The sequence below is a fragment of the Oreochromis aureus genome, linkage group 5 (assembly GCF_013358895.1).
Source record: "Oreochromis aureus strain Israel breed Guangdong linkage group 5, ZZ_aureus, whole genome shotgun sequence".
In the NCBI taxonomy this organism is placed as follows: domain Eukaryota; kingdom Metazoa; phylum Chordata; class Actinopteri; order Cichliformes; family Cichlidae; genus Oreochromis; species Oreochromis aureus.
The window spans coordinates 37024723-37052052 of NC_052946.1; the positions used below are offsets into that span (position 1 = coordinate 37024723).

The window sequence follows — 27330 nt, forward strand, 5'->3', positions numbered from 1 at the left end:
AAACATTTCAAAAAGTTAAATTTTCTCCTTTTGAATGGAATGGAACATACAAATACATATATACATATGTATATGTATATATATATATATATATATATATATATATATATATATATATATATATAATATACAAATATCTCTTTCATTAAATATGGTCTGTTTCTTGTCCTAAGTTTGTCTTTTTTTTTGTCAAATGACTCTGTTTTTGAATAATAATGATAATACCACTACTACTAATAATAATAATAATAATTATTATTATTATTATTATTATTATTATTATCGTTGCCAGGAAACGTGAAGAACACAGTTAACCCAAACTTTTGCTGCATGTGTTAGTTATCAATAAAGTTGAGGAGAAAAAAATCTAAACGGGTACTGTAATTGTTGTTGAATTTGTTTATCAATAAAGGTGGGATCAAATTCCAAACGGTTAATGCTAACCGATAACCGTCGGAGTTTTTTTCGGCAAATTAACGTAAAAATAAGACTTGAAACTCGGTTTATCGGCACATTACCGCCTCCGTATGGCCGGTCGGACTCCGTGTGTCCACACGGCGGCGCCACAAAGCTGAACCACTGTCCCCTGCCGTCTATTTTTGTCCGGGCACGCCGAGTGTCGGGTTCCATCAGGCCGTCAGCTCTCCTCTCTGCCCCCCCTAGCCTCGCCATGTTGTCGGCTTAAATCTGGTGGCAAGTTTTCTGAGTTTACCGTAGAAAAAAAACTTTTTCTCAGCCTGAGTGACTAAACAGTGGAAAGATGTCGAGTGTGTCCTACCACATCTCCAACCTGTTGGAGAAAATGACCTCCACTGACAAAGACTTCAGGTAAGAAACAGTGAGCAGCTCTCACTGTGAGATGACACTTTTTTAAAACCACGACTTGTGTGTGCCATTTTACCACACAGGAGACAATAGTGCCCTCTATACAGTCTTAATTACTTTTATTTAATCGACACATCATTTATTAGTTTTCTCTACCTGAAAACAAAAAACAATTTTAACAAATTTACCTAACCAAGGTTACGTTTTCATAAAAAACTCCAAATGTTATATTAATATTATTGACTAATTTAATCATTATCAAAATATGTTTGTAAATATCTGTCTAACCCTAACCCTGTGTCGGCTGTGATTTTTTTAAAGCATCAAATACTCAATTTCAGAAATTGGAAGTAGGGATTTTTTGCTAACATGATAAATTCATGATCTAAATTGTTTTATATTTTGAGAAAGTGAGTCGTTGTTGTCCAGGTAGATAGCAGTAGGTTCAAGAATGTTGGAGATTTTTGTTATTGTTTTATTTTGTCTTAAAAATCTTTTAATACATTGCAAAATATCTTTGGAGATGTTTTTAACACAACACATATTGGGTTTACTGTCATGTGTGACCAAGGAAAGTATATTCTGCAACTGTTTTACGTGTTCTGATAACTCTTTGAGTGTTATTAACACATCTATAAGCCAACAACAACACAAGTATAGATTTGAATTACTTAATAATACCAACCTCTACCTTTCTCCTTGTTGTCATTGAATTGATGAGTTAAATATTTATTGGACAAGTAATGTGCACATCTTTACTGAAAGACCACAATTGTAACAGAAGTGGCGAAAAAAGCATCTAATTAAATGTTACAATTGAAAATCTGGATTAATAATTAAAGAATAAATAGACATCTAAACAAATCGAGACACTTAATTCATTATTTGACCCTTTTTTGAGGCAGTAATGAAAAGAAGGATCACTGAAGGGATTCACAGATCAGTTTATTAACTTTGGTCTCTATGTGTGTGTGTGTGTGTGTGTGTGTCTGTGTGTGTGCGTGTGTGTGTGCGTGCAGGTTCATGGCCACCAATGACCTGATGCTGGAGCTGCAGAAGGACAGCATTAAGCTGGACGAGGACAGCGAGAGAAGAGTTGTGACCATGCTGCTCAAACTGCTGGAAGACAAGAATGGGGAGGTGCAGAACCTGGCTGTGAAATGGTAAAAATCACACTCGTACGCACAGTGTGAACCGGTTTAGTTCATGTAAACTGTATTTTATTTATCCAGATTTATTTTTGGATTCCTACAAAGGTGCTCTTTGTAACTATCCTCTGTGGAAGGGTTAGCTAAGTTTAACCACCAGAGGGCTGCATTTTTACCTAACCCTTGAGTTATAGACTATTTTAAGTTTTGCTGTATCATCTACTCCCATTTACTTGAGAGTCTGTTTCTGGTGACTTTTGTCTGTTGAATAAAGGTAATGGAAAGTCACAACATTATATCAAAGTTCAGCCCCACCCTTAAAGGGTGGGGAGCCTCCCACTGTTACCAAAGTGCTTGATCATAGGGGGTCATGTGATTGTTGGGTTTTTCTCTGTATGTATTATTGTAGGGTCTACCTTACACTATAAAGCACCTTGAGGTGACCGTTGTTGTGATTTGGCGCCGTATAAATAAAATAGAATTGAACTGAATTGAAGTTGAATTAAATAAAGATAAGAGTGGTAATGCACTAAAATGAGAGTGGTACCTTCATTTATGCTGGACTGGAAGTATTGATGGTGTCTGTGTAGCAGGCTGTGTGTGTTAGGTAGCCACCTATTTGTGTTTGCAGTTAAGTGCATGGTTAGATACTACAGGTCATATTTCTATCTAGGGCTGCCACGATTAATTGACTAGTCACGATTACGTCGACTATTAAAATCGTCGACGACTAATTTAATAGTCGACGCGTCGTTTGAAGCTTTGTAAGATCCCAAAAGACGCAGGAATAAGTAGTAGTATTTAAGAGTGTAATAACGGACTGAAACAGAAGATGGCAGCACTGCATGTACAAGGATGCCAGCTGCCGTTAACCCCGAAGAAGAAGAAACTGTGTCCCAGAATTCATAGCGCGGCCCAGCGCAGTTGTCAACAATGGCGGCAGCTAGTTAGTTTTAATATTACTCTTATTATTCTTTCTGGGTCACAAAATAAACGTTTAACATATTTTCAGGTGAGAATGTAGCTGTGTAAACCTCAAATATCTGCTTAGTCTATCAAGACACCACATATTTTCAAAAGCGCTCCGACGTTTTGGAGACGTCTGTTACCCACCAGCTCGATAGCGAGCCGGGTTTCTAGGCTCATTAGAGTCGGTGAGAACACCGGACCCCCGGCAAATCGTTTTCAAACTCACCGCCGTCTTTCGCTGCTCAGGTTAAACATGTAATATAAGTCACTTAGATAACTTAAAAATGTTATTGTTTGGCTTTTTTTTTGTATTTTATTTGTTCCTGAGTAAATTGGTTTGGCTGAGAAATAAAGTTATAGTTTTGCACAGATGAATAAACGTCAAGCAGACAACTGATTATCAGAAGTGTGAGATGCTCGAGAATATACTCCGGTGTCCTGTTATATTTTAGATAGCAAGGAGCAGACGGCTGAGTTTATTAAACTTCACTGAAACAATCTGCAAATTTCATTAAAAGTGTAATAAACTATCATCTTGTCTTTATTTTTAGTTAGCACATACCTTAAACACTTCAAGCTGTAAGCTAATGATAGTTATATAAGAGCAGACGCATGCTGGTGCAATAAGCTGTACATTTTACGTCCAATGGATGCATGATCTGATTAGTCGACTAATCGCAAAAATAATCGGTGACTAGTCGACTATCAAAATAATCGTTTGTGGCAGCCCTATTTCTATCACATAATTATTTAAACCAATAGTGGTTTGATACAAAATTACGACATTTTTTAACTTGGTGTGTTTGTTTTTAAGCCTGGCGCCTCTGGTGAGCAAAGTGAAGGAGCCCCAGGTGGAGACGATGGTGGACGTGCTGTGTTCAAACATGACGTCAGACAAAGAGCAGCTGAGGGACATTTCCAGCATGGGACTGAAGACCGTGATCGCTGAGCTGCCACTCACATCCTCAGGTGAGCGCTCACTGTCCTCCCACCTGTCTCCTCGTCGCGATGATCAGCTTTTATTGGTGGATTTCCATTTTAGCAGCAACTTCGAGAGTATGAAGGGCAATAATAAATAATAAAGGGCATAGAAGCAAAGTTTACATTTTAGACAGTCATTTATATTTTTGTCATTTTCCTGGGACTGCATGCAAAGGTGTCTGAAATTACCTACACAGCTACAACATGCCATATTTGTTTTCACCAAATAATAACCAATAATTGTAAATTCTCACTTTTTTCGCCATGAATTTCTGCACATCTTCGCTGCCATCTGGGCTTAATTATCACAATTATTCAGCAATTACAGACCTTAATGTGAGCTGAAATCAGGATGTCTGATCATTTGAAGGCAGTGAAAACTCAGAGTTGTTTAAACATCCTTGTTTTGGGTTGGATCGACAGGTTTGACTCTGACAGGCAGTGTGTGTAAGAAGATTACCTCCCAGCTGATTGGTGCCATGGGGAAACAAGATGATGTGTCTGTTCAGTTAGAGGCCCTGGACATCCTGTCGGACATGTTGGGAAGGTAAAAACAAGATCTCGGTCCAAACGTGATGACTGTCCCACATTAGAAAAGTACCAGCTCAAACACACACACACACACACACACACACACACACACACACACACACACACACACACACACACGGTACACTTTGCTGAACTTTAAACCTTTTCACTGTTTGCTTTTTTTCCACAGGCTGAGTGGTGCACTGGTCAGTTTCCACAGCTCTCTGCTCTCCAGCCTGCTGCCTCAGGTGAGAAACACTCAACCACTCAAATGTTAACTGTGGTTTTACAGTGTACTGCTACCATGACAACCCAAAAAATCACTGTCATCTGTTTTTAGACATAATTATTAGGATAACAGGATATTTTTCATATTATTCTAAGAAACCCATTTTTTTATAAGAAACGTGCACATCACTTTCTCTCATTTCACATTACTTTCAGTATATTTACTGTATGCTTTAACAGCTATATGATGACTTTCATTCATTTTATTTTTGTATTATAAATACATGTGTGTTTAAAATGAGTACTTTGTATTATTGTTCTTGAAAATGCACCTGCAGTGGTTTTAGCATATTGTTGTACAGTTTATTTGATTGTATTTTTACTCATTTGTCCCTTTATCTGCTCATTAATGTTTCTTCATTCATTCGTCATTTGGATGCTGCAGTTAACCAGCCCCAGAATGGCGGTCAGGAAGCGCTCCATCTTGGCCCTCGGTCACCTGGTGCCCTGCTGCAGCCCCGCCCTCTTCTCCCAGCTGACAGAACACCTGATGAAAGAGCTGGCCAAGGGTCCGCCCACATCAATGACAAGGACATACATCCAGTGCCTGGCAACCATTAGTCGTCAGGGCGGCCATCGAGTCGGTGAGCTGATGCTGTGTTTATGCCGCCTTCAGTGCTGAATGGGGAAACTAACTAGTAGGACAGTGACCGGTCTTCTGAAAGGTTTCAGATGTTGACAGTCCAGCGCTCCTGTATTCTGACTGTTTTTTATAGAAAGCTGAGAATACAGCTTCTTAGTTTCACTAATGTAGCGGATGTTTGGTCCACACTCAGACATGTAAATGACTTTCAGATGATCTAGAATTCAGTTTAGCACTGATAGCTAAGATGATGACTTCCCTCCGACTCTCCCTGTAGGGGGAAGTCAGCCCTTGGCCCTTCATCCGGTGCCCTTGCACTATAGCTAACTTCATTCCCCACATGGCTGCAGACTCGTGGATCTTTTTAAACTTTGGTTCTTCATGCATTTTTGTGTCATTTAGTGAAGAAAAACATCTAAAGTGTAGATTTTTTTTCCCATTTTTTGTGGTTTGTAGGTGAACATTTAGAGAAGTTGATCCCAATGGTGGTAAAGTTCACCGGAGTAGAAGATGATGAGCTGAGAGAGTATTGTTTCCAGGCCTTTGAAGCTTTTATACGCAGGTACAACAAAGTCATGTTTCCATCACTTTAGAGGACAATACTTTCACTTACATGCTGATTTCCCACAGAGTTACACTGACTATAACCAGAAGCTCTACAGACCTAATCCTGTTCTAATTGTTACCCTGATGCAAGTCTTTATATACAATCACTATAGGGACCTCTGTTTAGTCCACACATATGTTGTAATTAGGTTGTTGTCCCCTCAGCATGACCCACAGAAGTACACGCCCACACTTCATGTCCTTACTCTCGCTCTTTCTGTTACTTCCTGATTGGCAGGTGTCCAAAGGAGATGTCGCCTCACATTGCCACAGTGACTCAGCTTTGTCTTAAGTTTATGACCTTTGACCCCAACTACAACTATGATGACAGCGAGGAGGAGGATGAAGACAGCATGGACATAGATGATGAGCTTGAGGAAGGTGTGTGAAATCTGTGTGTCATTCCGGTCTGTAAATACAGATTTAGCAGAAAAACGAAAACAGGAAGCAAATAACAGGAACATACAGAACATGATGGTAATCAATCATCACGTTTTAGGTGTGTAGTTTTGAAGTAATCCAGCGATTATGGTCTGTACGTCCATGGTTACATTCCAAATGGGAAATGATAATTGATCATTTGGCCGTTTTTAGTGGCGCGAAAATGTGAACAAATGAGAGCTCAGAGAGAACAACAGTCCTTAGCTGCAGCTGACATCACAGCAGGACAACCTTTATTCTTTAATGTTGTTTTCTTGGTTCCCAAATAGGCCTCTATGTTGGTGTTTACATTTTCATATGTGTTTTAAAACATAAATATCAGTCTTTAAAGCAGGTCTGGATGAATTTTGTACCTGTATTCTTTAAGTTAGTTTATCCGATTTATAAAGAAGGTATTTAACTTTTCAACACAAGCGGTGGTTTTTGTTCAGGTTGAATCTGTCGATTCTTAAAACTACTACAAACTTCACACAACAAAATGTGAGATCTTTTGAGTTTTGCTGTCTTCCATTCGTCACCTGTATGAAGCAAATCGAGTTTATTCTCATTTCATGACTTCACTCAGAGTCAGACGACGAGTACAGTGATGACGATGACATGAGCTGGAAGGTGCGGCGCTCTTCCATCAAGTGTCTGGAGGCGTTGATCAGCACGCGTCTGGACCTCCTGCTCTCCTTCTACTCCTCCATCTGCCCCGCTCTGCTGGCCCGATTCAAGGAGCGCGAGGAGAACGTCAGGGCCGACGTCTTCACTGCATTTTCAACGTTGCTGAGACAAACACGGGTGGCATCGAGTCGCCACAGCCTCATTGTGTCTGGTTCAGATCCCGGGGTGAGAAGAGAGGAGGAGCCGGCAGTCGCCTTGCTGAAGAAACAGGTGCTGAGAAGTTTTTAATGGAATTTAATTGAGTTTCACAAATAGAGCTGGAAAGTAGAGAAGTTTAAAATTTTTAAAGGTGTCATTGGGTTACCTAAAATTCAAAGATGTTTGGTATTTAATTGAGGCAGGCTGCAGAGTCAAGACTACCTAAGAATCCAGGCAAATCAGCTGATCTCTGCTCATTTCTAGCGTCATATTTTTATTCTTGGACTCCATCAGAGTAGCTCTCTATAATTTACAATTCCAAATACCTGCATGCTTATCCCATAAATAAACCTAGATGGACCCAGCCCTCCACTTTCTGTCTGAAAAAACCTGCTTGAGCTCCTCCGCCTTTAAACAAACGTGTCCATATCTAAGATGTTGCAGTCTTCCAGTTCTGCTGAGCATCTCGTAAATATGATTTGCAGAAATAAATTGTGCGGCGGTTTGTGTGTCCAGGTGCCGGCGACTGTAAAGGCCCTCCACAGACAGCTGAAGGAGAAGAGCATCAAGTCCCGACAGGGTTGCTTCTGTCTCCTCACTGAGCTGGCTCACACTGTACCGGGAGCCCTGGAAGAGCATATACCTGCCCTGATACCTGGTAGGCACACACACACACACACACACACACACACACACACACACACACACACACACACACATGCATTACAAATTAATTCTTAACTGTCAGACTGGTCAGAAACTTTCATTCTCTTATCAGCAAAGTCACATAGACTACAAGGGAGATCTTTAAGATCTAAAACACACACATTTCCTACAACCATCTGTTCCTAAGCCTCCCAGTAGCTTTTCTCTTTTACTTCAGCTGCTGTATCTTTGCTCCTTACTCCCACTCTTTCTATCTTTTTTCTTTCTATTCCTCTCCCCTCCTTCCTGCAGGTATCATCTTCTCCCTGACAGACAAATCCACCCCGTCCACCATGAGGATCGATGCGCTCTCCTTCTTCAACGTCCTGCTCCTCTCCCACCCTCCTCAGGCCTTTCAGCCACACATGCAGGTTTCAAAAACTTCTTTTAAGGCTTTGCCTTGAAACCTGTACACTGCCTCTCATAATGACTCGGGGGATCTGCATCTTTAAAAAGTTGAATCACTAAATTTTTCAACTCTGGAAGTAAAGTCCACAGTAATGAGAATGTAAAGACTAACTTGTGCTGTGACCCCTGCAGGTGCTGCTGCCCCCAGTGGTGGCATGCATTGAGGACAGCTTCTATAAAATCACCTCAGAGGCTCTGCTGGTCATCCAGCACCTGGTCAAAGTGATGAGACCGCAGGGGCAAGCAGGAGGATTTGACCCCAAACCGTTTGTTAAAGAGGTGAAATGGATCAGGACTGTTTTGTTTTCTGGTCTGAGGCGGTTTAATTTCATTGTGCTCCATAGCATCCTGTCTATTTATCATTTTTAATGTGTTGTGGGAGCAAAGAACTAATGAAGAGCAACTGGGAATGGCAGCTAAATACTGTGATTTGTCTAAGGAAAATGAACAAACATGACTTTGCCGGGGCTTTCCTGCATCAAAGTATTTCTACAGAATTATAGATTTTAAACATCTGAAACAAACTGTGATCAAAAGGTTCTGTGACTGCTCCCTCTTCATGGTCTCTGACATCACTGGTTCAAACTTTGGCACCAGTAATTTTGTGCTGCTGTGCTGGTGCTTTCACAAGGCTTTCCTGATGAGTGGAACAGGTTCTACCTTTTCTTTATAATTTTCATTTATTTAATTTTCCCAAAGGTGTTTTCTGTAACGATGAAGCGGCTCAAAGCAACAGACATCGACCAGGAAGTAAAAGAACGAGCGATTTCCTGTATGGGTCACATTGTTTGTCACCTTGGTGACCACCTGAGGGCAGAAGTTCAGGGAGTCTTGGCGATCTTTCTGGAGAGATTAAAGAATGAGATCACAAGACTAACAGCCGTTAGGACCATCACCCTCATCGCTGCCTCTCCGTTAAAGGTTTATTATAACTTTTGTTTTGTCTTTTTAATTTAATGAACACATTTTTTAATTTGAAAAATTTTAGTAACTTCCTGTCCTTTTCTACAGGTCGACATGTCACCCATCCTGCCAGAAGTGCTCTCTGTGCTGGGATCTTTCTTGAGGAAGAATCAGCGGGCATTGAAGCTCGGGACGCTGGCGTGTCTGACGGCGCTGGTCACTCATCACGCTGCCAGCATTAAACCTGCAGCCCTGGAGCCCGTGCTGAGCGAACTTCCTACTCTGGTGGATGAGGGTGACATGCATGTTTCACAGGTACAAGCACTGAACTGAACATGCACATGAATCAGATCAAAAATTAAATATATAGAATATAAATTTTCTTCATAAATGAATCAACGTCCATGTGCATGACATTTGAACTTGGAAAGACAGACAGTGACAGGAAGTTTTACTTTTTGAGATTGCCTTTTAGAAAGCAGTAATGTGCTTATTTTATGTCGTATTATGGTAAAAAATGTGTAATTGCAGATTTTTGGAGGTGGTTCTTTTTGTTCCGTCATATAGTTCACACCAAGAAAAACTTATACATTTAGGAAGTGGGTTAAGGAATATCAAACATAAAGTTTAGGGATCAGATTACATGTGTTGGTGGAAAGCTGGAATCTTATTCTGCTCATTTTGATTTTTATTTAGATTTTTTTTCCTTGGTCTCTGTTAGCGTAGCTGCATGACTCAAAAGTTCACAGGCCGCTGAGTCAGCTTTCCTTAAAACAGGATGTTGCCTGCAGACATTGTTGCACACATAAAACATGTTGTGGTTGAATCTACCTGTAGTTTGTCTCTGTTTAGGTGTCCATCACCTTGCTGACCGGTATGGCCAAAGCCTACCCCTCGTCTCTGGCTAAGATCAGCTCGTCTGTTCTGCCAGGAGTCTTCAGACTCATCCATTCACCGCTGCTGCAGGGTAGCACTCTGGAAGCAATACTTGAGTTCTTGCAAGCACTGGTGCTGTCCAAAACCAGTAATCTGAGCTACAGGTGAGATGGGATGTGTTTGTGAATCTCTTTAGGTCAGATGTCCTAGTAACACTGGACAGATCAACAGTTTTCGAGTGGGAAAGCTGTTTAGTGCTGAGGATTATTGCTAATGGCTTGTTTATAATGTTTTCGTTGAACTATAATGAATTTTAATCACTGACATGAATCAAATGTTTTCAAATAGTTGTTGGAAAGCCTTTAATTTAGCCCATATTTTTAAAAGAGCAGCAGTGCATCATTTCAGTGTTTCCCTCAGGCATGTAAACAGTAGTTATCTCATCAAATGACATGAAACCCTTCCAAAAGCCACAGTCCAAATGTGTTTAAGTGATTAGAAGTCATTATTTTGTATTAGTAGACAGCAAAGAATATGAAACAGCTGACTGAAACGCCATCAGATTCCCAGGAGTCCACATTAAATCACATCCCCTGGGTGTAGACGTCAGTGTGAGTCACAGCTGAGTCAGGTCTGCTTTGTTATCTCCAAGAAATGAATATTCATGTAATTACCATCTGCAGGGGAACTCCAAAGTTTTTACAGATAAATATCAGTTCAGTATTCAGAGGGAGGAATACTCAGTCTGTTGTGTAATGTCTTCTCTGGCTCTGGAGGAGTTTGTCTGGTCTGAGAAAATAAGCCTGAGTCAGTTTCTTCTGTGTTGACTTTGAGAAAATTAAACCAAACCAGGAGAATGACACAACCTGATAACATCTTCTATTTAAAGTGGCAGAAAAGCAAGTCTGCCTGTCTGAGTTTTCCCCTGAAGGTTTGTCAGATAAGAGTCAGACTCTGTACTCACAAGCTGTTAAAGTCGTGTTTAAAACATGTTAATCATGTACTGACCACAAGTGACCTGGTTAGCCTCAACTAACCCATCATTGCATCAGCAAGTCATGTTGATGTTCCTGTACTGCTGATTAACATATGAGCAAGATGTATAGTGTGTCTTCCTCTGACTGTGTGTATATTTCAGTCCATGTGAACTTCATCAGATTAATTATGTTCTATCATTTGTGTACATACTGTCCATATACCTGAAAATGCTTTTTGTTCAGGCAAAGTTTGATCTTGGATCCAGACCAGGCGTACATTCAGTTGGGGTGAAATGCCTCAATCACTGCAGTACACTTATTTTCTTGTATGATATATTTTTTACAGAGTAATATAATGATGGCCAGCGCAAATGCTCGGTTGGATTCTACTCTGACAGATCTACGTTTTCCGTCTGCACTCTTCCTGTTTCCTCAAGATTTTCTATTTCTATCTGTAATTTTTCTTAAAGATCTTTAATTATATTGTCTGATATAAATCAGAACATTTTTCCCAGCACCTTTGTTAAACTATAACTGGAAGTTTTAATCAGATCAGTCCATTTAGTGTTAGTAACATATCAACAGAAATACTACACCCGGGATTATAATCCTCTCCTCTCCTCTCAGTCAGTTGCTGAAGTCTCTCATGGAGCCGTTTCACAGATCTCAGTCCTCTGCAGATGGCAGCATCGTCCACAGGCAGTCCTACCACTCAGTCGCTCGCTGTGTGGCTGCTCTGTCCTCTGCTTCTCCCAAAGAGACTCCGGGCACTGTGGCCGGCTTCATACAGCAGGTGTGAGAGTCTGGTATTTGTGCTCTGCTTTAGCTTCAATGGAGGTTTCCTCTAAGGATGTGACACAAACAGACATGAGATATAAATTTGTTAGACAAATTTTGTTTGTTTGTTTGTTTGTTTTATAAAATTTGATCTGAAACTGGCCTCTTAGAAGCTACCTTTGTTTTCTTTGCCGTTATTACTTTAACACTTACCTCATTGAAATTCTGCCCTCTCCTCTCCTCAGGTGAAGAATCCCGGCTCTCCAGAGGCTGCTCGTGTCCTCGCCCTGTTGTGTCTGGGGGAGGTGGGGAGGAAGGGCAGTCTGGGAGGAAGTAAGGAGGTGCAGGGAGTCATCTTGGAGGCTTTCTCCTCCACCAGTGAAGAGGTAGGACACGCTATCCATATCCGCAAATTAAAAAAATTTCATTCACAATGAATAAATTTATCCTTTAGTTAAAAGAAGAGCTTCTCCAAATCCGATTGTGTGCCAGCGTTTTAATAAAGATTTCTTTTTTCTTTGATTGTCTGAAGAGCTTCAGGTTTCACACTAATAATTTTCCACAAAGGAAAACTGATTTTTTCCCCCACATCAGTTACATTTCCTTGATATTGAAACCTAATTAGTCAAAAAGTCAGTTTTGTTTTTTACCCTTTTACTGCTTTGATATCAGTGCCAGTTGTTTGTTTTACTACTTATTAGGTAAGTGCTTCTTCAGTGTCTGATAGTTGTTTCATAACAGCCGGAAACATTGGGAGGTGTGAAAACAGAGCTTAAAGAAGATTTAGAGATCTGACAATCAGTAAGAAAGATCATTCAGAATGAGATGTTGCTTTAGCTCTGTGGAGCAAACTGTGTGGAGAGTAGAGTGGGTTAGTTCAGTTGATGAATTAAGGTGACAAAGGTTAAATAAGCTCAGACAGCCGACTGTGTGGAGATCTTGTTTGTGATTTCAGGTGAAGACGGCAGCCTCCTGCGCTTTAGGCAGCATGGCCGTCGGCTGCCTGAGCGATTACCTGCCCTTCCTCCTGAAGGAGATCTCAGCCCAGCCACGGAGACAGTACCTGCTCCTTCACTCCCTCAAAGAAGTCATCAGGTGTGTGTTCTGTGGAATGTTTGGCTAAATGTGTGTGTGTGCATTTCATTCACCGTAATCTGTTGTTGTTCTCTGAAGCAGGTGATCATCGAAAAGCATCATTTATGAGTTCACTGCAGTTTAAGTGTGAATTTTGCAGTAACAGTTTAATATTTAAGCTGATAAAAATGATAGATTTTGCCATAAAACTTTGCAAAGCTTGCAACAAAATTTTTCATGACATATGTTGAATAAAATAAGTTTAAAGTTTCCTTCCTCCTCTCTCTCTTTGTTCAGTGCCTGTCCAGCCTCCAGTCTCTCGCCCCATGTAGAGTCTGTGTGGGCCTTGCTGTTTCAGAACTGCGAGTGTCAGGAGGAGGGCACCAGGAACCTGGTGGCTGAATGTTTGGGAAAACTGACTTTAGTCAATCCAGCAGCACTTCTGCCTCGACTTAAACAACTACTTAAAACTGGTAGGACGGTATTTAAGAAATATTTTATATTTTTGTTTTTTATGTCAGTTTTCTGTTTTGTACAATTTAAAATCAGATGCAACAAATAATATAGAATTAACATCTTCATGGTCAATCTCTGTTTCTGTACATGGTCTTGACATTTTGTATTAATATGGCTTCAATATGAATGAGAAAAAAAATATATACAAAAATCTTTATTTTTTGTTACATTGTCTCCACAGGTTCTCCTTTAGCTCGCAGCACCGTGGTAACAGCCATCAAGTTCACTATTGTTGACCACCCAGCACCCATAGATTCACTGCTGAAAGACTGCATAGGTAAGATGAACAGTTAAAAAAATGTTTACATCACATGTTACATCATTACTCTTCATCGTTTTACATTAACACAGAACGTAAAGTGGGAACATTTCTCTAAGATTTAGTTTCATGGTGAAACGTTAATGGCTCACACATGCAGATTTGCAGAGGTAGCCGAGCAATTCTGGTGTTCTACAGAATTAAATTACTTTCCCTTTGGAAAAGGCTGTGTGAAAGCAAGTTAGAGCAATGAAAAAATTCTAAACCTAAAACTTTAATTGCTGAACTGCTCCAACGGGTAGACTGGAACACTTGTAGATGGTGATGGTGCGATGAAGCTCCATGAATGTGTCGAATTTTTACGAACAATTGCTCATTTTGAAGTAATGACATCTACTGGTCATTCGATGTACAGCAGCCCTGCTGTGATAATACATGTGGGGTACATACCAGCGGATATCAGGTTCTGTATTTTATTTTTACTATACACACAGACACCTCTAACCATCCTCTCTGAGATTGATTTGCGAAGATGTGTGTCATTATTAGGAGACATCATGTCAAAATGCTCCCTAACTGTGGATATTTTTCACCTTGTTGGCTCCATAATGTTCTAATAAACTCCTTGCAAGCTTGTGATGATCCTCAGAGTCACGTCAGATCCAGTTCACACAGAAAATTAAAATTCCTGCATCTTTTCAACAGCTCGAGGCACATCACGAAGCAGTGATCTCATGTCAGAGAAACAAGCCTCATTTATCTTTGGTCACGTGATACGGGTCATTACTGTCAGATGTAACATCACTCATTGTAGATGTAAGCTCTCCCTTTCAATTCCTGAAGAATCACACTGCATTGAAATACAGGCTTGTAGTGTCATTACACATAGTATAACATGTCTCATAATCAGATTGACTCGCCTTTCAAGCCAGCCTCAATCAGAATCAGAATACTTTATTAATCCCTGAGGAAATTATGTGGTTACAGTGTCCCCAAGACAATAAGAACAGCATAGAATAAGTTGTTCCTCAGCCTGCTGTCCCAGCATGCAACGGCATAGAGGATGGCGCTGGCCACTCGTGGAAAATCCTGAGCATTGTCCTTCAGATGTTAAAAGGCCTCAGCCACCTCAGAAAATAGAGACAACTCCAGTCTTCTGGTAGTGTAGTGGTGTTTTTAACCCAGTGCAGCTTATTAGCAACGTTTATTCTGAGGTATTTATAGTCCTCCACTTTGTCCTCCTGGATTGAAACAGGGGTCACAGGTTTCCTGATCCCCATAAAGTCCACAATCAATTCTTTGGTTTTTGTCACATTTGTCATCGTGCAGAGGATTCTGCAAGATTGAGCAGGTAGATGAATGGAGTCCTCTGCTCTGACGCAGGGCTGGTAAGTGAAATGAAGGGGATCCTGATGTGGCCTGACTGTAGCTCATAGCAGGTCAAGGATGAGACTTTCCAAGGGTCTGTAATCCTGGGGGCCACTGGGACAGATGTCTTCCACAGCACCAGGACTGTCTGCAAACTCAAACTCATCATGAACAGTTTATACAAGACTTGACAAACCTGGGGGACACAGGCCTCGAGAACACGAGGACTCACCCCGTCTGGTCCAGCAGACATGCCTGAGTGGAGTCTTCTCATTTGTCTCAAACCTGTGTGGCCATTATAGGAACTGCAGTTTTCCCCCTTCTTTGTTGGTAGCATTTTTCAGCCCCACAGGTTGATGCTTGGATGTGTTGACAGATAAGTGATATACTGACTACAGATAAGTACCTCATATGATCCCACTTAAAAACCAAAACAAATGTTCATTTAATCTTAAATATAAACTGAAGTCTAATGCTGACTCAAATATAAAAACCCAGATGAGGCTCTGAAAAATAAAAAGCTGTGATGTCATCTCTGTGTGACAGGTGACTTCCTGAAGACCCTGCAGGATGAGGACATCAATGTGCGACGTATCGCCTTGGTAATGTTTAACTCAGCAGCTCATAACAAACCGTCTCTGATCCGCGGTCTCCTGGGAAGAGTGCTGCCTCACCTCTACAAGGAGACTCAGATCAGGAAGGACCTCATCAGAGAAGTGAGTTATCTGATTTAGAAGCAGCAGGCGTTTCTGTTCATGCTCTGTGCAGACGTTTTACTCTGTTTGTGTGCTGCAGGTGGAGATGGGTCCGTTCAAGCACACTGTTGATGATGGGTTGGATGTGCGTAAAGCTGCATTTGAGTGTATGTACAGTCTTCTGGACAGCTGCCTGGAGGGGCTGGACATCCTGCAGTTCCTGGATCATGTAGAGGAAGGACTCAAAGACCACTATGATATCAGAGTGGGTGGAAAATTAGTTAAAGTAAAAATGATCCACCTTTTTACCTTCTGTCCTGTGGAGTGATTTCTGGGGTGTTCAGTAGCACCAGCAATCAGAAAATAATGATTTATTTTTGATCATTTTCTCCTTGTTTTTAATATCACTGTGCAGATGTTGACCTTCCTGATGCTGGCCAGACTGGTCTCTCTGTGTCCTGCTGCTGTTCTCCAGAGACTGGACAGGCTGGTGGAACCACTTAAAGCGACCGTCACCACCAAAGTACTCAAACAGACACACAGTCTTAGAAATCAACACTTCATTAAAACATTATGATTCAGAAAATTTAAAAAAAACTGCATGGATTGTAGTTGATGGTCTCTTAAACACAACTTACCAGAAATTATTTATAGAAACCGCATCCTTACTCTCTACGAACCTTTTTTTTTTATAGTTTAAAGGTGAAATACACAGAGATCTTTACAAACCTGGAGTTGTAACCTTGAGTTTCCCTCTGCCTTGAGATGAAGTCTCCGTCTCCTTCCTCCACCTGCAGGTGAAGGCCGGTTCTGTGAAGCAGGAGTTTGAGAAGCAGGAGGAGCTGCGGCGCTCGGCCATGCGTGCTGTCGCCGCCCTGCTGGCTGTGCCTGAGGTGGAAAGAAGCCCCAGCATGGCCGAATTTGCCAATCAAATCAAATCCAGCACTGACATGGCGTCCATCTACCAGAGCATCCAGGGAGGGGAGGGTGGGGGTATAGGAGCCACAGAGAGCATGGATATGAGCTAGAAACATGCTGGAGATGTTCGTTACAGTGTTTTTAAAGATGAGCGTTAGGCACAGCACATTAAACTGATCTGTGTTTGTATAATGTCAGGTTTCATTTTCAGTTTATTTTGTTCTTCATATTTTGTTCCTTCCAGCAGGAGTTTGGTTTAAATTAGTTCACATGAATTAAAGTTGTAGCAGCAGCTTCCTGTGTCTTTCAGATTTTCTCATGGATTTGTTCAGGATCTAAAAAAAAAACATGCTATATGAAAATGGGTCAACACAAAACCACAGCAGACATCTGTGTTTCACTCATGAAGGAAATTTGTTCACTGAGTGTGACGTGCTTTTCAGTCAGCTGTCTGTGTGAAGTGCAGACTTTTCCACAGTTTTGTTAGATTTATAAGTAAATTGGTATATTAAAGCAAAACTGAGCATGATTACATCCTTTACAGGTTATTCGAGCTGGTTCTTTTAGATGTTTATAAACAAAATTTGTATTTTTCACATAAATAAACAAGGCAACTGTGACAAATCTAATTTGTATTATGTTTTTATTATATTTATAATATGTTTCTATTTAGAGTTCAGGGGTGACACGTAGCACAAACAACAGAGGATATAAGGATACTATGCAACTAATGCATTGTTTGCATTTTGCATTGTTATAACATTGTCTGGATTAATGTAATATCAATGGAAAAGTGTAGAAATATATAGAAATATTTTTTTCAAGTTTTTACATTATAGGATAATAAAACTGAAAAAAGCATGAAGGATTAGTTTTCAATGGAGCTGAGGACTGAATGGTTCAACAGAGTAATGTGAGCCTTCTCAGCTTTTAAACATGACAGGAAATAACCAGCAACAGTCATGATCTATACTCCAGTGACACATTATTAGAAAAAAGAACTAGTAGTTAATTGTCCTATAAGGCAGCGGTCCTCAACCCCCAGGCCACGGACCAGCCTGTGAGTCATTTGCTACCGGGCCGCGAGAGTTGAGCCGTGGGTGTGAAATTTATGGTTTTCCTTTTTTTTTTTCTTTTTTTTTTTGTGCAACTGAACTGTAAGAAATGTGTGTAAAAATTACCCTAAAAACTGTAAAATGGCAATGGTAAATTACCATTAAATCAAAAAGAGTAAATGATTGTAATATCTATATTAAATTTCTGTAAATTGACAAACGATGATTTGCTTTTATTTTTACACAGCTAATGTGTTGAAAATATATTAATTTACAGTAATATGGCACACTGTCTTTGAAAGAAGTGGTGCACTCATAGAAGTGGTGCATACGTATAAATATCTTGGCTTTTTAATTGATGACTCTCTGACCTTTAAACCTCACATAGACAATCTTGTGAAAAAACTCAAATTAAAATTGGGATTTTTCTTTCGAAACAAATTTTGCTTTTCCTTTGAGACAAAAAAGCGTCTTGTAAATGCTACATTTTTATCTGTTTTAGATTATGGTGATCTGCTGTACATGAATGCTTCCGCCCAGTGTCTTCATAAGATTGACTCAGTATATCATGCCGCTCTACGGTTTATTACAAACTGTAGGGCTTTGACCCATTGTTGTGATCTGTACGCTCGAGTGGGATGGCCTTCGTTGTCCTCCAGGAGGTTTGCTCACTGGTGCATCTTTATTTATAAGGCCCTACTTGGACAAATCCCCACCTATATTTGCGATCTGCTCACACGGAAAAGTACTGTTTCTTACAGCCTGCGTTCAAGCGATCTTTTGTTGCTCAATGTTCCATTTGCCAGAACTGAACTGGGAAAGAGGGCTTTTACTTATGCTGCCCCTTTCACATGGAACACGATGCAAAAAGATTGGAAGATAGCAGATCTTATTTCATTAAATGCTTTTAAGTCTAGATTGAGAGAGCCAGAGAAAATCGTTTTTTAAAATGTAATTGTTATTTTAAAATATGTATGTAACTTTGTAATTTCAAAGTGTTGTCGCCTCTTGGCCAGGACTCCCTTGAAAAAGAGGTTCTTTAACTTCCGGTTGCGCCGTAAGATGGCTGCACCGACGAGAGCTCCCAGTCATCTCAGCAAAAATGTTATTATTTATTTTGTTCTGCTTTCTATTACTGTGCGCACAGCGCGATCATACACTCGGTATGACAGCACAGTTTGGTACGGAAGCTGCTCTGCCAGCAGCCGTAAATCACTACAGAGGGTGGTGAAGGCAGCAGAGCACATCACTGGCACGAGGCTTCCTGCCATTCAGGACATTTATCACCAGCGATGCCTCCGTAAAGCACACAGCATCATCAAGGACCACAGCCACCCAGCACATCAGCTGTTCTCCTTGTTACCATCTGGCAGACGTTACAGGAGTCTGTCTGCTCGGACTACAAGACTTAAAAACAGTTTTTACCACCAAGCCATACAACACATCAACCACAACACTTAAACACACACAACACAGGACTCAGAAGCTACCCTGCAGCTTCACAAGTACTCTGATTAATCTGCACTGGTCACTTCACTTTATTGTTATTGATATTTATATTTAAAAAGTGCAATACTGTAATTTTCTGCTGCTCATTCCTGTGCAATATCCCATCTGCCCTCCCGTCATATTTCTTTTCAAGATTTTCTTATTTAATCACTAGTGTACATATATTTATATTTATAGATACATATATATTTAGTCATCTTTTCTCTTTTACCATGTCTCTCTAATATTTTGTTCTTTACTATTTTTCTATTTGTTATTTTATTTTATTATATTATATTTTATTATATTTTTTCCTACTGTATCATGCTGCTGAGAGACCGCTGCTCGTCAAACACATTTCATTGCGATGTTGACCCTGTGCTAACTTGCATATGACAAATAAAACTGAAAACTGAAAACTGAAACTAAACTCAATGGGACTTTTCCTGGTTAAATAAAGGTATAATAAAAAAATAATTAAAAAAAAAACAACAGGAAAAATCTGTAACATTATCTACAATTTACATAATAACTCTGTATGAATGACAATCTTTGCTGCTTTTTTCATTTGAATTTACAATTTACAACTGTATGTTAATTACTCGAAACATACCATGCTTTTAATTTTTACCAACATAGGATACCGTTTTGTGTTCTACATTTACAGTTTATTTTTCACAGTGAAATTCTGTACGCTACGACTGCTAGAATTTCACTCAGAAAAGTGAAGTGTTAGCCACTTTGAGCTCTCCAAAAACTGAAGTCAATCTGATGTAATCCCACCTCAGATGGTTGAATGAGGCCCTAAAAACCCCAAACACACACAAATAAAAGCTCCTATGTAATGAAAAAAAGACGAGTTAATTTATTAATAAAAATCCATTTTGCACATTATGAAAGGACGCACAAATGAATTGCTCCATGATGTGTGAAATAATGTCACACAGAAAAACAATATTTAAGAAGAAACTAAAGCCAGTGACTCACAGACTAAAATAAATGTGTGTTCACAGTTTATAATATTCATTTTTTAAAACAGCAAGTGTTGCTGACAAAAGCCTATATTTACTAGATGTTTTAGATCTGTTGGCTTTTTCTTGTTTAAGGTGTAAAGTGTGATGCTCTGAAGTGAATTACAGGTTTTAAATAAGACTTGTCGATTAAATGTAAAAACTGTTTAGCAAGTTTTTGAGACAACAGAAGGACCACCTGTGCTGCAGCCTCGCTAACTATCAACAAAAATACTTGTCAAACATATTTATAATTTAAATGTTATTAATCTTCAGCTGTTAAATGTTGGATCTAAGATGTTCGTCTGCCTCTTTGAACAGTACTAGTAGCAGCGGCATCTTTCTCTCAGATGAAAGTTGTGTTAACTGGCATCTCTCTGCTTTTTAACTAATGAAATGATTTATGTAAATGCTAGTTTCATATAATCAGGGCCAGGGCAATACATAAACACATACGGAACATGCTTAAAGGCAACGTGCAAGTAAAAAGGGAACAGAAAAAATGTGTTAAAGGTAACATTAAGCTGTGGAGACCATCACCATGGTCTCCATCTTCTGCCATAAAGTTGAGAGGTTTAACACAGGAGTCTATTTGGAGAAAACCTGAATTAGTCATTAGAGGAGCTGCAGCTTTTGGTACTTGAGTGTTGGCTTAACTTCTCAGCCTTGGATGGTGAATTTTCACTGAGTGTGGTAGTGTGCTGTGCTTTTTTGTGTAGATATTATGTAGTACAATTTTATGCTACACAGTGACATACTAACCCCATTTATTTTCCTTTGTGCTCCATTCCTCTTCAGACACATTAAAAAAAAGAAAGGTTCTATCATTGTATTTTAGTGATTTTGGCCACGAATCATCATTTCTATTTAGCATGAACCATGCAATAATTTCTGCATTTTATGTTTTTGATTTTGTGATTGTATTTGAAATAAAATGAGAAAGATCTTATTGTAAATAGAGCTGGGTGGTTGGCTTGCTAGCAAGGTGCTGATGATGAACAACAAGCTTAAAATAAAAATGTTTGGTTGAAAAAACGCAAAAGCTGACAGTTTGTATTTGAGGAGCTTCAGCAGAACACACCGGGCCGTGCTAATTATCATCAGAAATACTATTATAGTATATTAAATATTTCACTTGTATTAATCTTCCTTGAGTATCATTTCAATGTGACATTAGCGAACAAAACATCTTTATTTCTTCTGTAAAGTTGAGTGTTTTAACACAGACGTCTTTGGGGACCAATCGCTATCTAGACAACGTCAGGTGGTCATTAGAGGAACTGCAGTTTTTGGTTCTTCATCACTGGCTTGAATTTATGCAGCGTAGAGAAAATGTGACTTGAAAGTTGCATGACATAGATAAATATGAGTAGTCATGCATTCAGATTTTATGAATGCACAGCGACATACTAACATAACACAGATTTTTCTTCATGATCCATTGCTCCTTTTCGCCCAGTCAGTAAGAGTAAATAAAGATGTCAACTCAATAACAGTTTAATAACAGCTCAGCTGACTTGTTGTAGCACAATTTGTTTGAAGTGACTTGAAACAGTAACAACACCATCACATACAAACAGAGAGCCACAGCAGGAATGACCCTGTCGTGAATCTGTGGTTCAAAAGCAAAAAAACAAATGACATTCATCTTTAAAAATCTATTATGTAAAGCAGAGGTGTCAAAAAGAAATGTGAAGAAGCATACGCTCACTTAATCCCACCCTGTCCAACTAAAATCTATCTATCTATATATTGTGAGATTATTATATTATCTTATGCCACATTATACCCCTAATTAAAGATTGTGAAATCATTATGTAGTTTTAGTTTGCATTATTCTCCTGACTTAGAAGAAGGTGATAACTATTACATTTATTAAACTGATTTGTATTACATTAGACTGCTGATTTATTGTGAATGAATGATATTGTTTTATGATGCATTACTGCTGAGTTATAAGAAATACTGTTTTCAGAGAGTCGTGGCCTTATTTGTCTGATTAGAAAAGAACAGAGCATACTGCACAGGAAGCCAAGGTCATACCTTAGGCTCACTGAGAGGAGAGAGAGAAAGAATGTGGATGTTTAGGTTTTATGACTTTGGAGGGGGGGTGAAGCTATAAGAATGTGAGAAACGCTCAGACACTTCGAGATCAGGCGGACACCCTCCCGCGCTCATTTCCCCTCCGGATGGTTCATGCTCAAAAGTGTTGTATGGAATAAAGAGATTGTTGATTGAGCGTTTATACACTGAGTGTTGTCCTTCCTTCAGCCCAAAGATTAAAGAATTAAGGATTTAACACTATCTATCTATCTATCTATATACAGCAGTCAGTCAAAACCTCTCTCTCCTCGTGGTTATACGCGGTTTTTGCAGCTACATAGTTTTACAGTTTGTTTTACTAACTCTTCATTCTGAACCAAATTTTCAACATCCTAATACAAGTTACTGAACCCCTCAGTCTTATTTAATCTTATTTAATCATAACATCACATTAACACTAAACACATTTTCACTAAAACTAATTCTACAAGTCGGATGTATATTGCTGAAATCATCTAGAAGTTTCTGACAGAGCTGATCTTATTGTCATATTTGCTCTAGCTCATTGACTGCTGAGTAGAGATTCTCCTCTGCTGGTCTGGATGGTTGAGTGATGGTTGAGTTATCTGGACATTTTCTGAAATCCACAGTAGAATATTCACAGGCAGACGTGCTGGGATTCACTTCCTCACCACCAGCTTCCTGAGAGCGGCTCTGAAAGTTGATGGTAGAGTAATGTAAGGAGGTAACATCTGTGTACCTGCCGGCAGTGACATAAATCGAGTCCACTGCATTTCCTGGCGTCTGGAGGCGCTCCTGGATTTCCTCATAGGCAGAGTCCTGCAATTGAATGCGATGACAAATTAAGTTAAAAAAAACGACACATAGCATCCTAAAAATTAACAATATACATGCAAATTATTCTCAGAACGGCTAATAAGATAAAAAGCCATCAGTTATATATATATATATATATATATATATATATATATATATATATATATATATATATATATATATATATATAGAGAGAGAGAGAGAGAGAGAGAGAGAGAGAGAGAGAGAGATATTACGTAATTTAGCAAATTCAAACTGTAGTTTAAATATTTTCTGAAATTATTCTCAAAGAAGTTTGGTTTTGATGTGTTGAGTTGCTGTTATTAATTTCATTGTTATTCAGATGTATTAAAACATTTTTTTCTTAATTACAATAATGTGAAAAACATTTGAAGCTTTATAAGAGACGCCTGACTAGAACACTTTTGTAAGTCGACATCTGCGTGTGTGCAGCTCTGTTCATTCATCCATGATCACTGGGTCAGACTCTGTGCACCAGTTATATTAAAGACATTTTCACACTAACCTCTTTGACGTGCTGCAATGATGCACTAATTCCTTTGTTTTTTATACATGAAACTCCTGGCAGAAACAAGTAAGAAAAATTAAGAAACAAGCACAATCACATGTTGAGTATTTTCTAATAGTTTGGTTTTGTTCAGTATGATTTAAATAGAAATTTTCAAACTATTATTAACTTGAAATTTTAGCAGCAGACATTACTTTATAAATTTCATCCATCCTGCCATTTGTACAAATAGAGAAGTACATGGGTGTGTTTATGTGGCTAAAAATGGCCTGTATGTAGTTGTGTTTCATGATGTGCAATAATGCATGTTCTCACGTATGTAAATAAGAAAGAAACCGATCAGAAACACAGCCACGCCGATGATCACAGCAGTGGTAATCCCAAAGGTGACTGCAACACAAAACCAGAATAAACGTCTCAAACTGTCTTTGTTGAACAATTGAAAGAAAAAAGTATAAAAACAAAGTGAATGTTTTAATATGCGTGACCATCTTGAAACTTCCCCATTTGTTATGAGCAGCAGAATTTTCAGGGTGTATCACACATCTCACAACGACTCGCAGCAGAGCCTTTGGTTCATGTTGCATATGAAAGAATTCATAAATTAAATGTAAAAAATGCACATCTCCAGCTCTACTGTCTCACCATGACTCTTAGCAGTTGTAGTGGTTGTTGTAGTTAAAGGGGTAGAGGATGAAGGTGGTGCTGGTTGTACTGAAAGCAAAAAATAAAAATAAAAAATATCTCTTGAAGTTTGCAAATTAAAAGTGTTTTTCTTGTGTTTATTGCTTTGATTTCTTCTTGTGTTGTCATCTCTGGTGGGATGGTTTTGTTAATAAATTGACATTCTTGCTTAAATGTCACAGCTTTTTAAAATTCATCTTGATAATTTTTTAAAACATTGCGCTTTGTTGCTGAGAGAAAAAACATTTATTATTATTAGTTTCCTGTCATAAAGCTCAAACAGCTTCCTGTCATGTAAAACTTTTGTATGTTACTATGTTTGTGTAAGTATGCAGTTTAAGGGTTCATACAGTTTATTTCTAATAGTTATTATGAATAATGTATAATAAAAAAAACATATGTCTGTCCTGTGCTTAATGACCATGGGTCAGATGACAGCCACAGAATAAAACAGCACGTCTCACCTGTCAGGAACAGTCTGTTGAAGAACTTGTTGCTGCGTTGTTGTTGTTTTGTTTCCGCTCCACACCAGTACGTCCCGCTGTCTGCTGCTGTTACTTCTCTCACTGTTATCGTGATGTTTTTCTCTTTTGTGTTATCAGTCATGAAAAACCTCTTGTTCACACCAGGCTGCCTGGTGTTTACGAGAGCTTGACATATGGATGGATCTTCTCCCTTACAGATGAACTTTGTTGTTGAGGAGACAGTCTGGTTGTATTTACACCAGTAAGTGAAGTTCTGTCCAACAACTGGGCTTCTTTTGACATTTTTAATCTCTAAAGAAAGAATGAAAGCATTTGCCAGCAGACAGTATTTTAATTGTGCCATTTCCTAAAATTTAGACCTCAGGGGCTGAACATGTGAATTTACTCACCTTCAACTTTCAATTTTACTTTTGTGAGTGCGACATGATGATTGTTCTCAGTGAACTTTACTCCACACCAGTAGACACCCTTGTCCTCAATGGACACGTCACTGATGGAGACACTGTATGTGTTTGTGTGAAAGGATATTCTGTCTGATAAAATGTTGTTACAGACAGAAGAGTTCTCTTTGCAGAAAAACCACAACTCAGATTTATTTTCAGGACGATTGCATCTGATGGTGGTTTTAGCTTTTTTGTATGCAGTTTGATTGAATTGCTTTGGACAGCCATTTTCCTCTGCAAAGAAACAAACAACAAAGAAAAACTTAAACAATTCTTACAAAATGGTTGTAGGAAATGAGTAAGTAAGTAAATAAAATTTTTTTTAAATTGTGCATTAATAATAAGTGTAATTTCTTGAATTGGCAGATAAAAAGTAACAATTTTTACTATAGGAAGCTTTTTTGTTTGTCTTTTTTATTGTTGATTCTTTTAAAAATATTGTTTTACACAGTAAAAACAAACAAACAACAAATAAAAACTCTTGAATTTGAAAGTGAGTCTCTTACCAAGTTTAAATTTCAGTTCTTTTTTGTCATCATTCTTTTTGGGGTCCTTGTTCTCAACTTGTTTGAGGATTACTCTGAGAGTCTTTTTTCCAGTTTTTGAGCCACGATCAGCTACACGGACCATTTGACATTTTCCATGTGTTTTTTGACAGTTGCAGGTGAATTCAGCCCATTCTGATGTGAATCTCTTCATTTCTGACTCACAATCTAAAGACAAACACTCACATCATGTCAGTCATTGTAAAATAATCACAGGGGTCGATGCAATCATCTTAAAGACACTTTTTTATATAAATGTAACAAAAAAATTCTGTACTCTGTTGCAATTCTATGAAAACAACAAAATATAAATACTATAAGTTTTACACTTATACTACTACTAAAGCTCATACTATAAGTTTCTTCTATTTCTGGTCATATGAGATGCGTGAGTTCTGGGCCGTGCACTGTTAAGCGAGTTGATCACACCCAGAGTATCTTTCTTTATTTACAATCATTTACCCTACGTTGGCAATCAAGACACGCAGTGACACAAAGCTGTTTAACAGCTTAAAGTAACAAATTGGCTACTTTGGTTTGTTACTATAATTTAGAAGAATTGAAAAAGAGCTTCTAAATTATAGTAATAAACTTTAGTGCATTTAAATCCAGAAGAGAAAGCTTCTGTGTGAATTAAAATATTTATCAATATCAAAACTCAATCATTACGAAACTGGAGAATCTGATTGATTATACTCAAGTATTTCATCAGTTTTTGCTGCAGTCTCGTGGTGTTTAAAGCTCTGAGAGTAAAGACTAAAAATAAAAACAGAATTGAAGCAGAAGAGGTTTAGTCTGCAGGCAAATTCCACAGAAGGAGTCGTAGGATCGTATATTAATGTTAACTGTTGGACGCTATGACGCAAAAGGGATTAAAAATACATAACATAACATAACATAATATAATATAATTTACAACATAGCTATTATTATTGCATCATATCTGTTCTGATCTCCTCACCTGATATCAGTAGGAGGATGAGCATTAGCAGTAACTTCATCGTGTTGGTTTTGGTTTGAAGGCTTATTTATCTGCAGTTAGTTTGTCTCTCCGGTCTGTTGGTCAAAATTTAGTCTTCTGACTTTCTGTCTGTACTTCCCCTTTGCACTTTCTAAGCATACACTCTTCCTCTTATAGATTACATGCATTTTTTTTTACTGCTCCACCCCTCAGAGTGGTTGTGTTCATTTGTTCTTCTGTGTTATGATTGCTTAAGCTCCAGCTGGCTGCTGACCATTTGTTAGAAACCGAATGGGGCGACTGAAAAATGGGACCAGTCGAGACTGCCAGAGTTGGCCTGTTCTGCTTTGTGTGCACACCTGTATCTAGAGGAGGTAGATTTGTTACTTTTGTACATATTGTAAGTATTGCAATTATATTTGTTTAAGAAAATAGAATTTGTAGCTACTTTTATGATTAGACATAAACTTAGATTAGATTAGATTAAAACTTTGTTTTTGCACAGATCAAGAAGGTAGTAATGTGTTGGTGTCAAAGTGAATGGGCATAAAATCACTGGGATTTTCTGCTTCTAAATTCAGATCAAACTGAGGTTTTT

At 38.7% G+C, this 27330-nt stretch overlaps 2 protein-coding genes across 4 annotated transcripts; one reads left to right on the forward strand and one right to left on the reverse strand.

Annotated features, from left to right (window-relative positions):
- Nucleotides 1–361: 361 nt before the first annotated feature.
- Nucleotides 362–17281, forward strand: cand2 (cullin-associated and neddylation-dissociated 2 (putative)). 2 transcript variants are annotated; one of them, XM_031726912.2, is made up of 24 exons: nucleotides 362–828; nucleotides 1845–1988; nucleotides 3757–3911; nucleotides 4347–4470; nucleotides 4645–4702; nucleotides 5128–5326; nucleotides 5782–5887; nucleotides 6170–6312; nucleotides 6938–7248; nucleotides 7693–7834; nucleotides 8134–8252; nucleotides 8422–8568; nucleotides 8989–9210; nucleotides 9301–9507; nucleotides 10045–10232; nucleotides 11673–11838; nucleotides 12068–12208; nucleotides 12778–12917; nucleotides 13194–13369; nucleotides 13594–13689; nucleotides 15586–15755; nucleotides 15835–15999; nucleotides 16150–16257; nucleotides 16532–17281. In XM_031726912.2, the coding sequence occupies exons 1-24, from the start codon at nucleotides 761–763 to the stop codon at nucleotides 16760–16762; spliced, it is 3726 nt and encodes a 1241-aa protein (XP_031582772.2). In that variant the 5' UTR covers nucleotides 362–760; the 3' UTR covers nucleotides 16763–17281. The 2 variants fall into 2 exon arrangements, with proteins under 2 accessions (XP_031582772.2, XP_031582773.2); XM_031726913.2 differs by lacking the exon at nucleotides 8422–8568 and having other exon boundaries at nucleotides 761–828.
- A 4828-nt stretch (nucleotides 17282–22109) lies between these two features.
- On the reverse strand, nucleotides 22110–26866 carry LOC120440361. Of its 2 annotated transcripts, XM_039612703.1 has the most exons (8): nucleotides 26733–26866; nucleotides 25733–25939; nucleotides 25173–25460; nucleotides 24763–25074; nucleotides 24260–24328; nucleotides 23930–24004; nucleotides 23612–23667; nucleotides 22110–23088 (listed from the first exon to the last, which is right to left on the reverse strand). In XM_039612703.1, the coding sequence occupies exons 1-8, from the start codon at nucleotides 26770–26772 to the stop codon at nucleotides 22795–22797; spliced, it is 1341 nt and encodes a 446-aa protein (XP_039468637.1). In that variant the 5' UTR covers nucleotides 26773–26866; the 3' UTR covers nucleotides 22110–22794. The 2 variants fall into 2 exon arrangements, with proteins under 2 accessions (XP_039468637.1, XP_039468638.1); XM_039612704.1 differs by lacking the exon at nucleotides 24260–24328.
- Nucleotides 26867–27330: the final 464 nt, after the last annotated feature.

Coding starts and splice junctions, on each gene's coding strand:
- cand2 (XM_031726912.2), top strand. CDS start 761: ATGTCGAGTGTGTCCTACCACATCTCCAACCTGTTGGAGAAAATGACC. Junction 6,313..6,937: donor AGATGATGAGCTTGAGGAAG/GTGTGTGAAATC, acceptor GACTTCACTCAG/AGTCAGACGACGAGTACAGT. Junction 8,253..8,421: donor CCTTTCAGCCACACATGCAG/GTTTCAAAAACT, acceptor TGACCCCTGCAG/GTGCTGCTGCCCCCAGTGGT.
- LOC120440361 (XM_039612703.1), bottom strand. CDS start 26,772: ATGAAGTTACTGCTAATGCTCATCCTCCTACTGATATCAG. Junction 25,940..26,732: donor CATCCTCCTACTGATATCAG/GTGAGGAGATCA, acceptor GTTTGTCTTTAG/ATTGTGAGTCAGAAATGAAG. Junction 25,461..25,732: donor AGAACTGAAATTTAAACTTG/GTAAGAGACTCA, acceptor GTTTCTTTGCAG/AGGAAAATGGCTGTCCAAAG.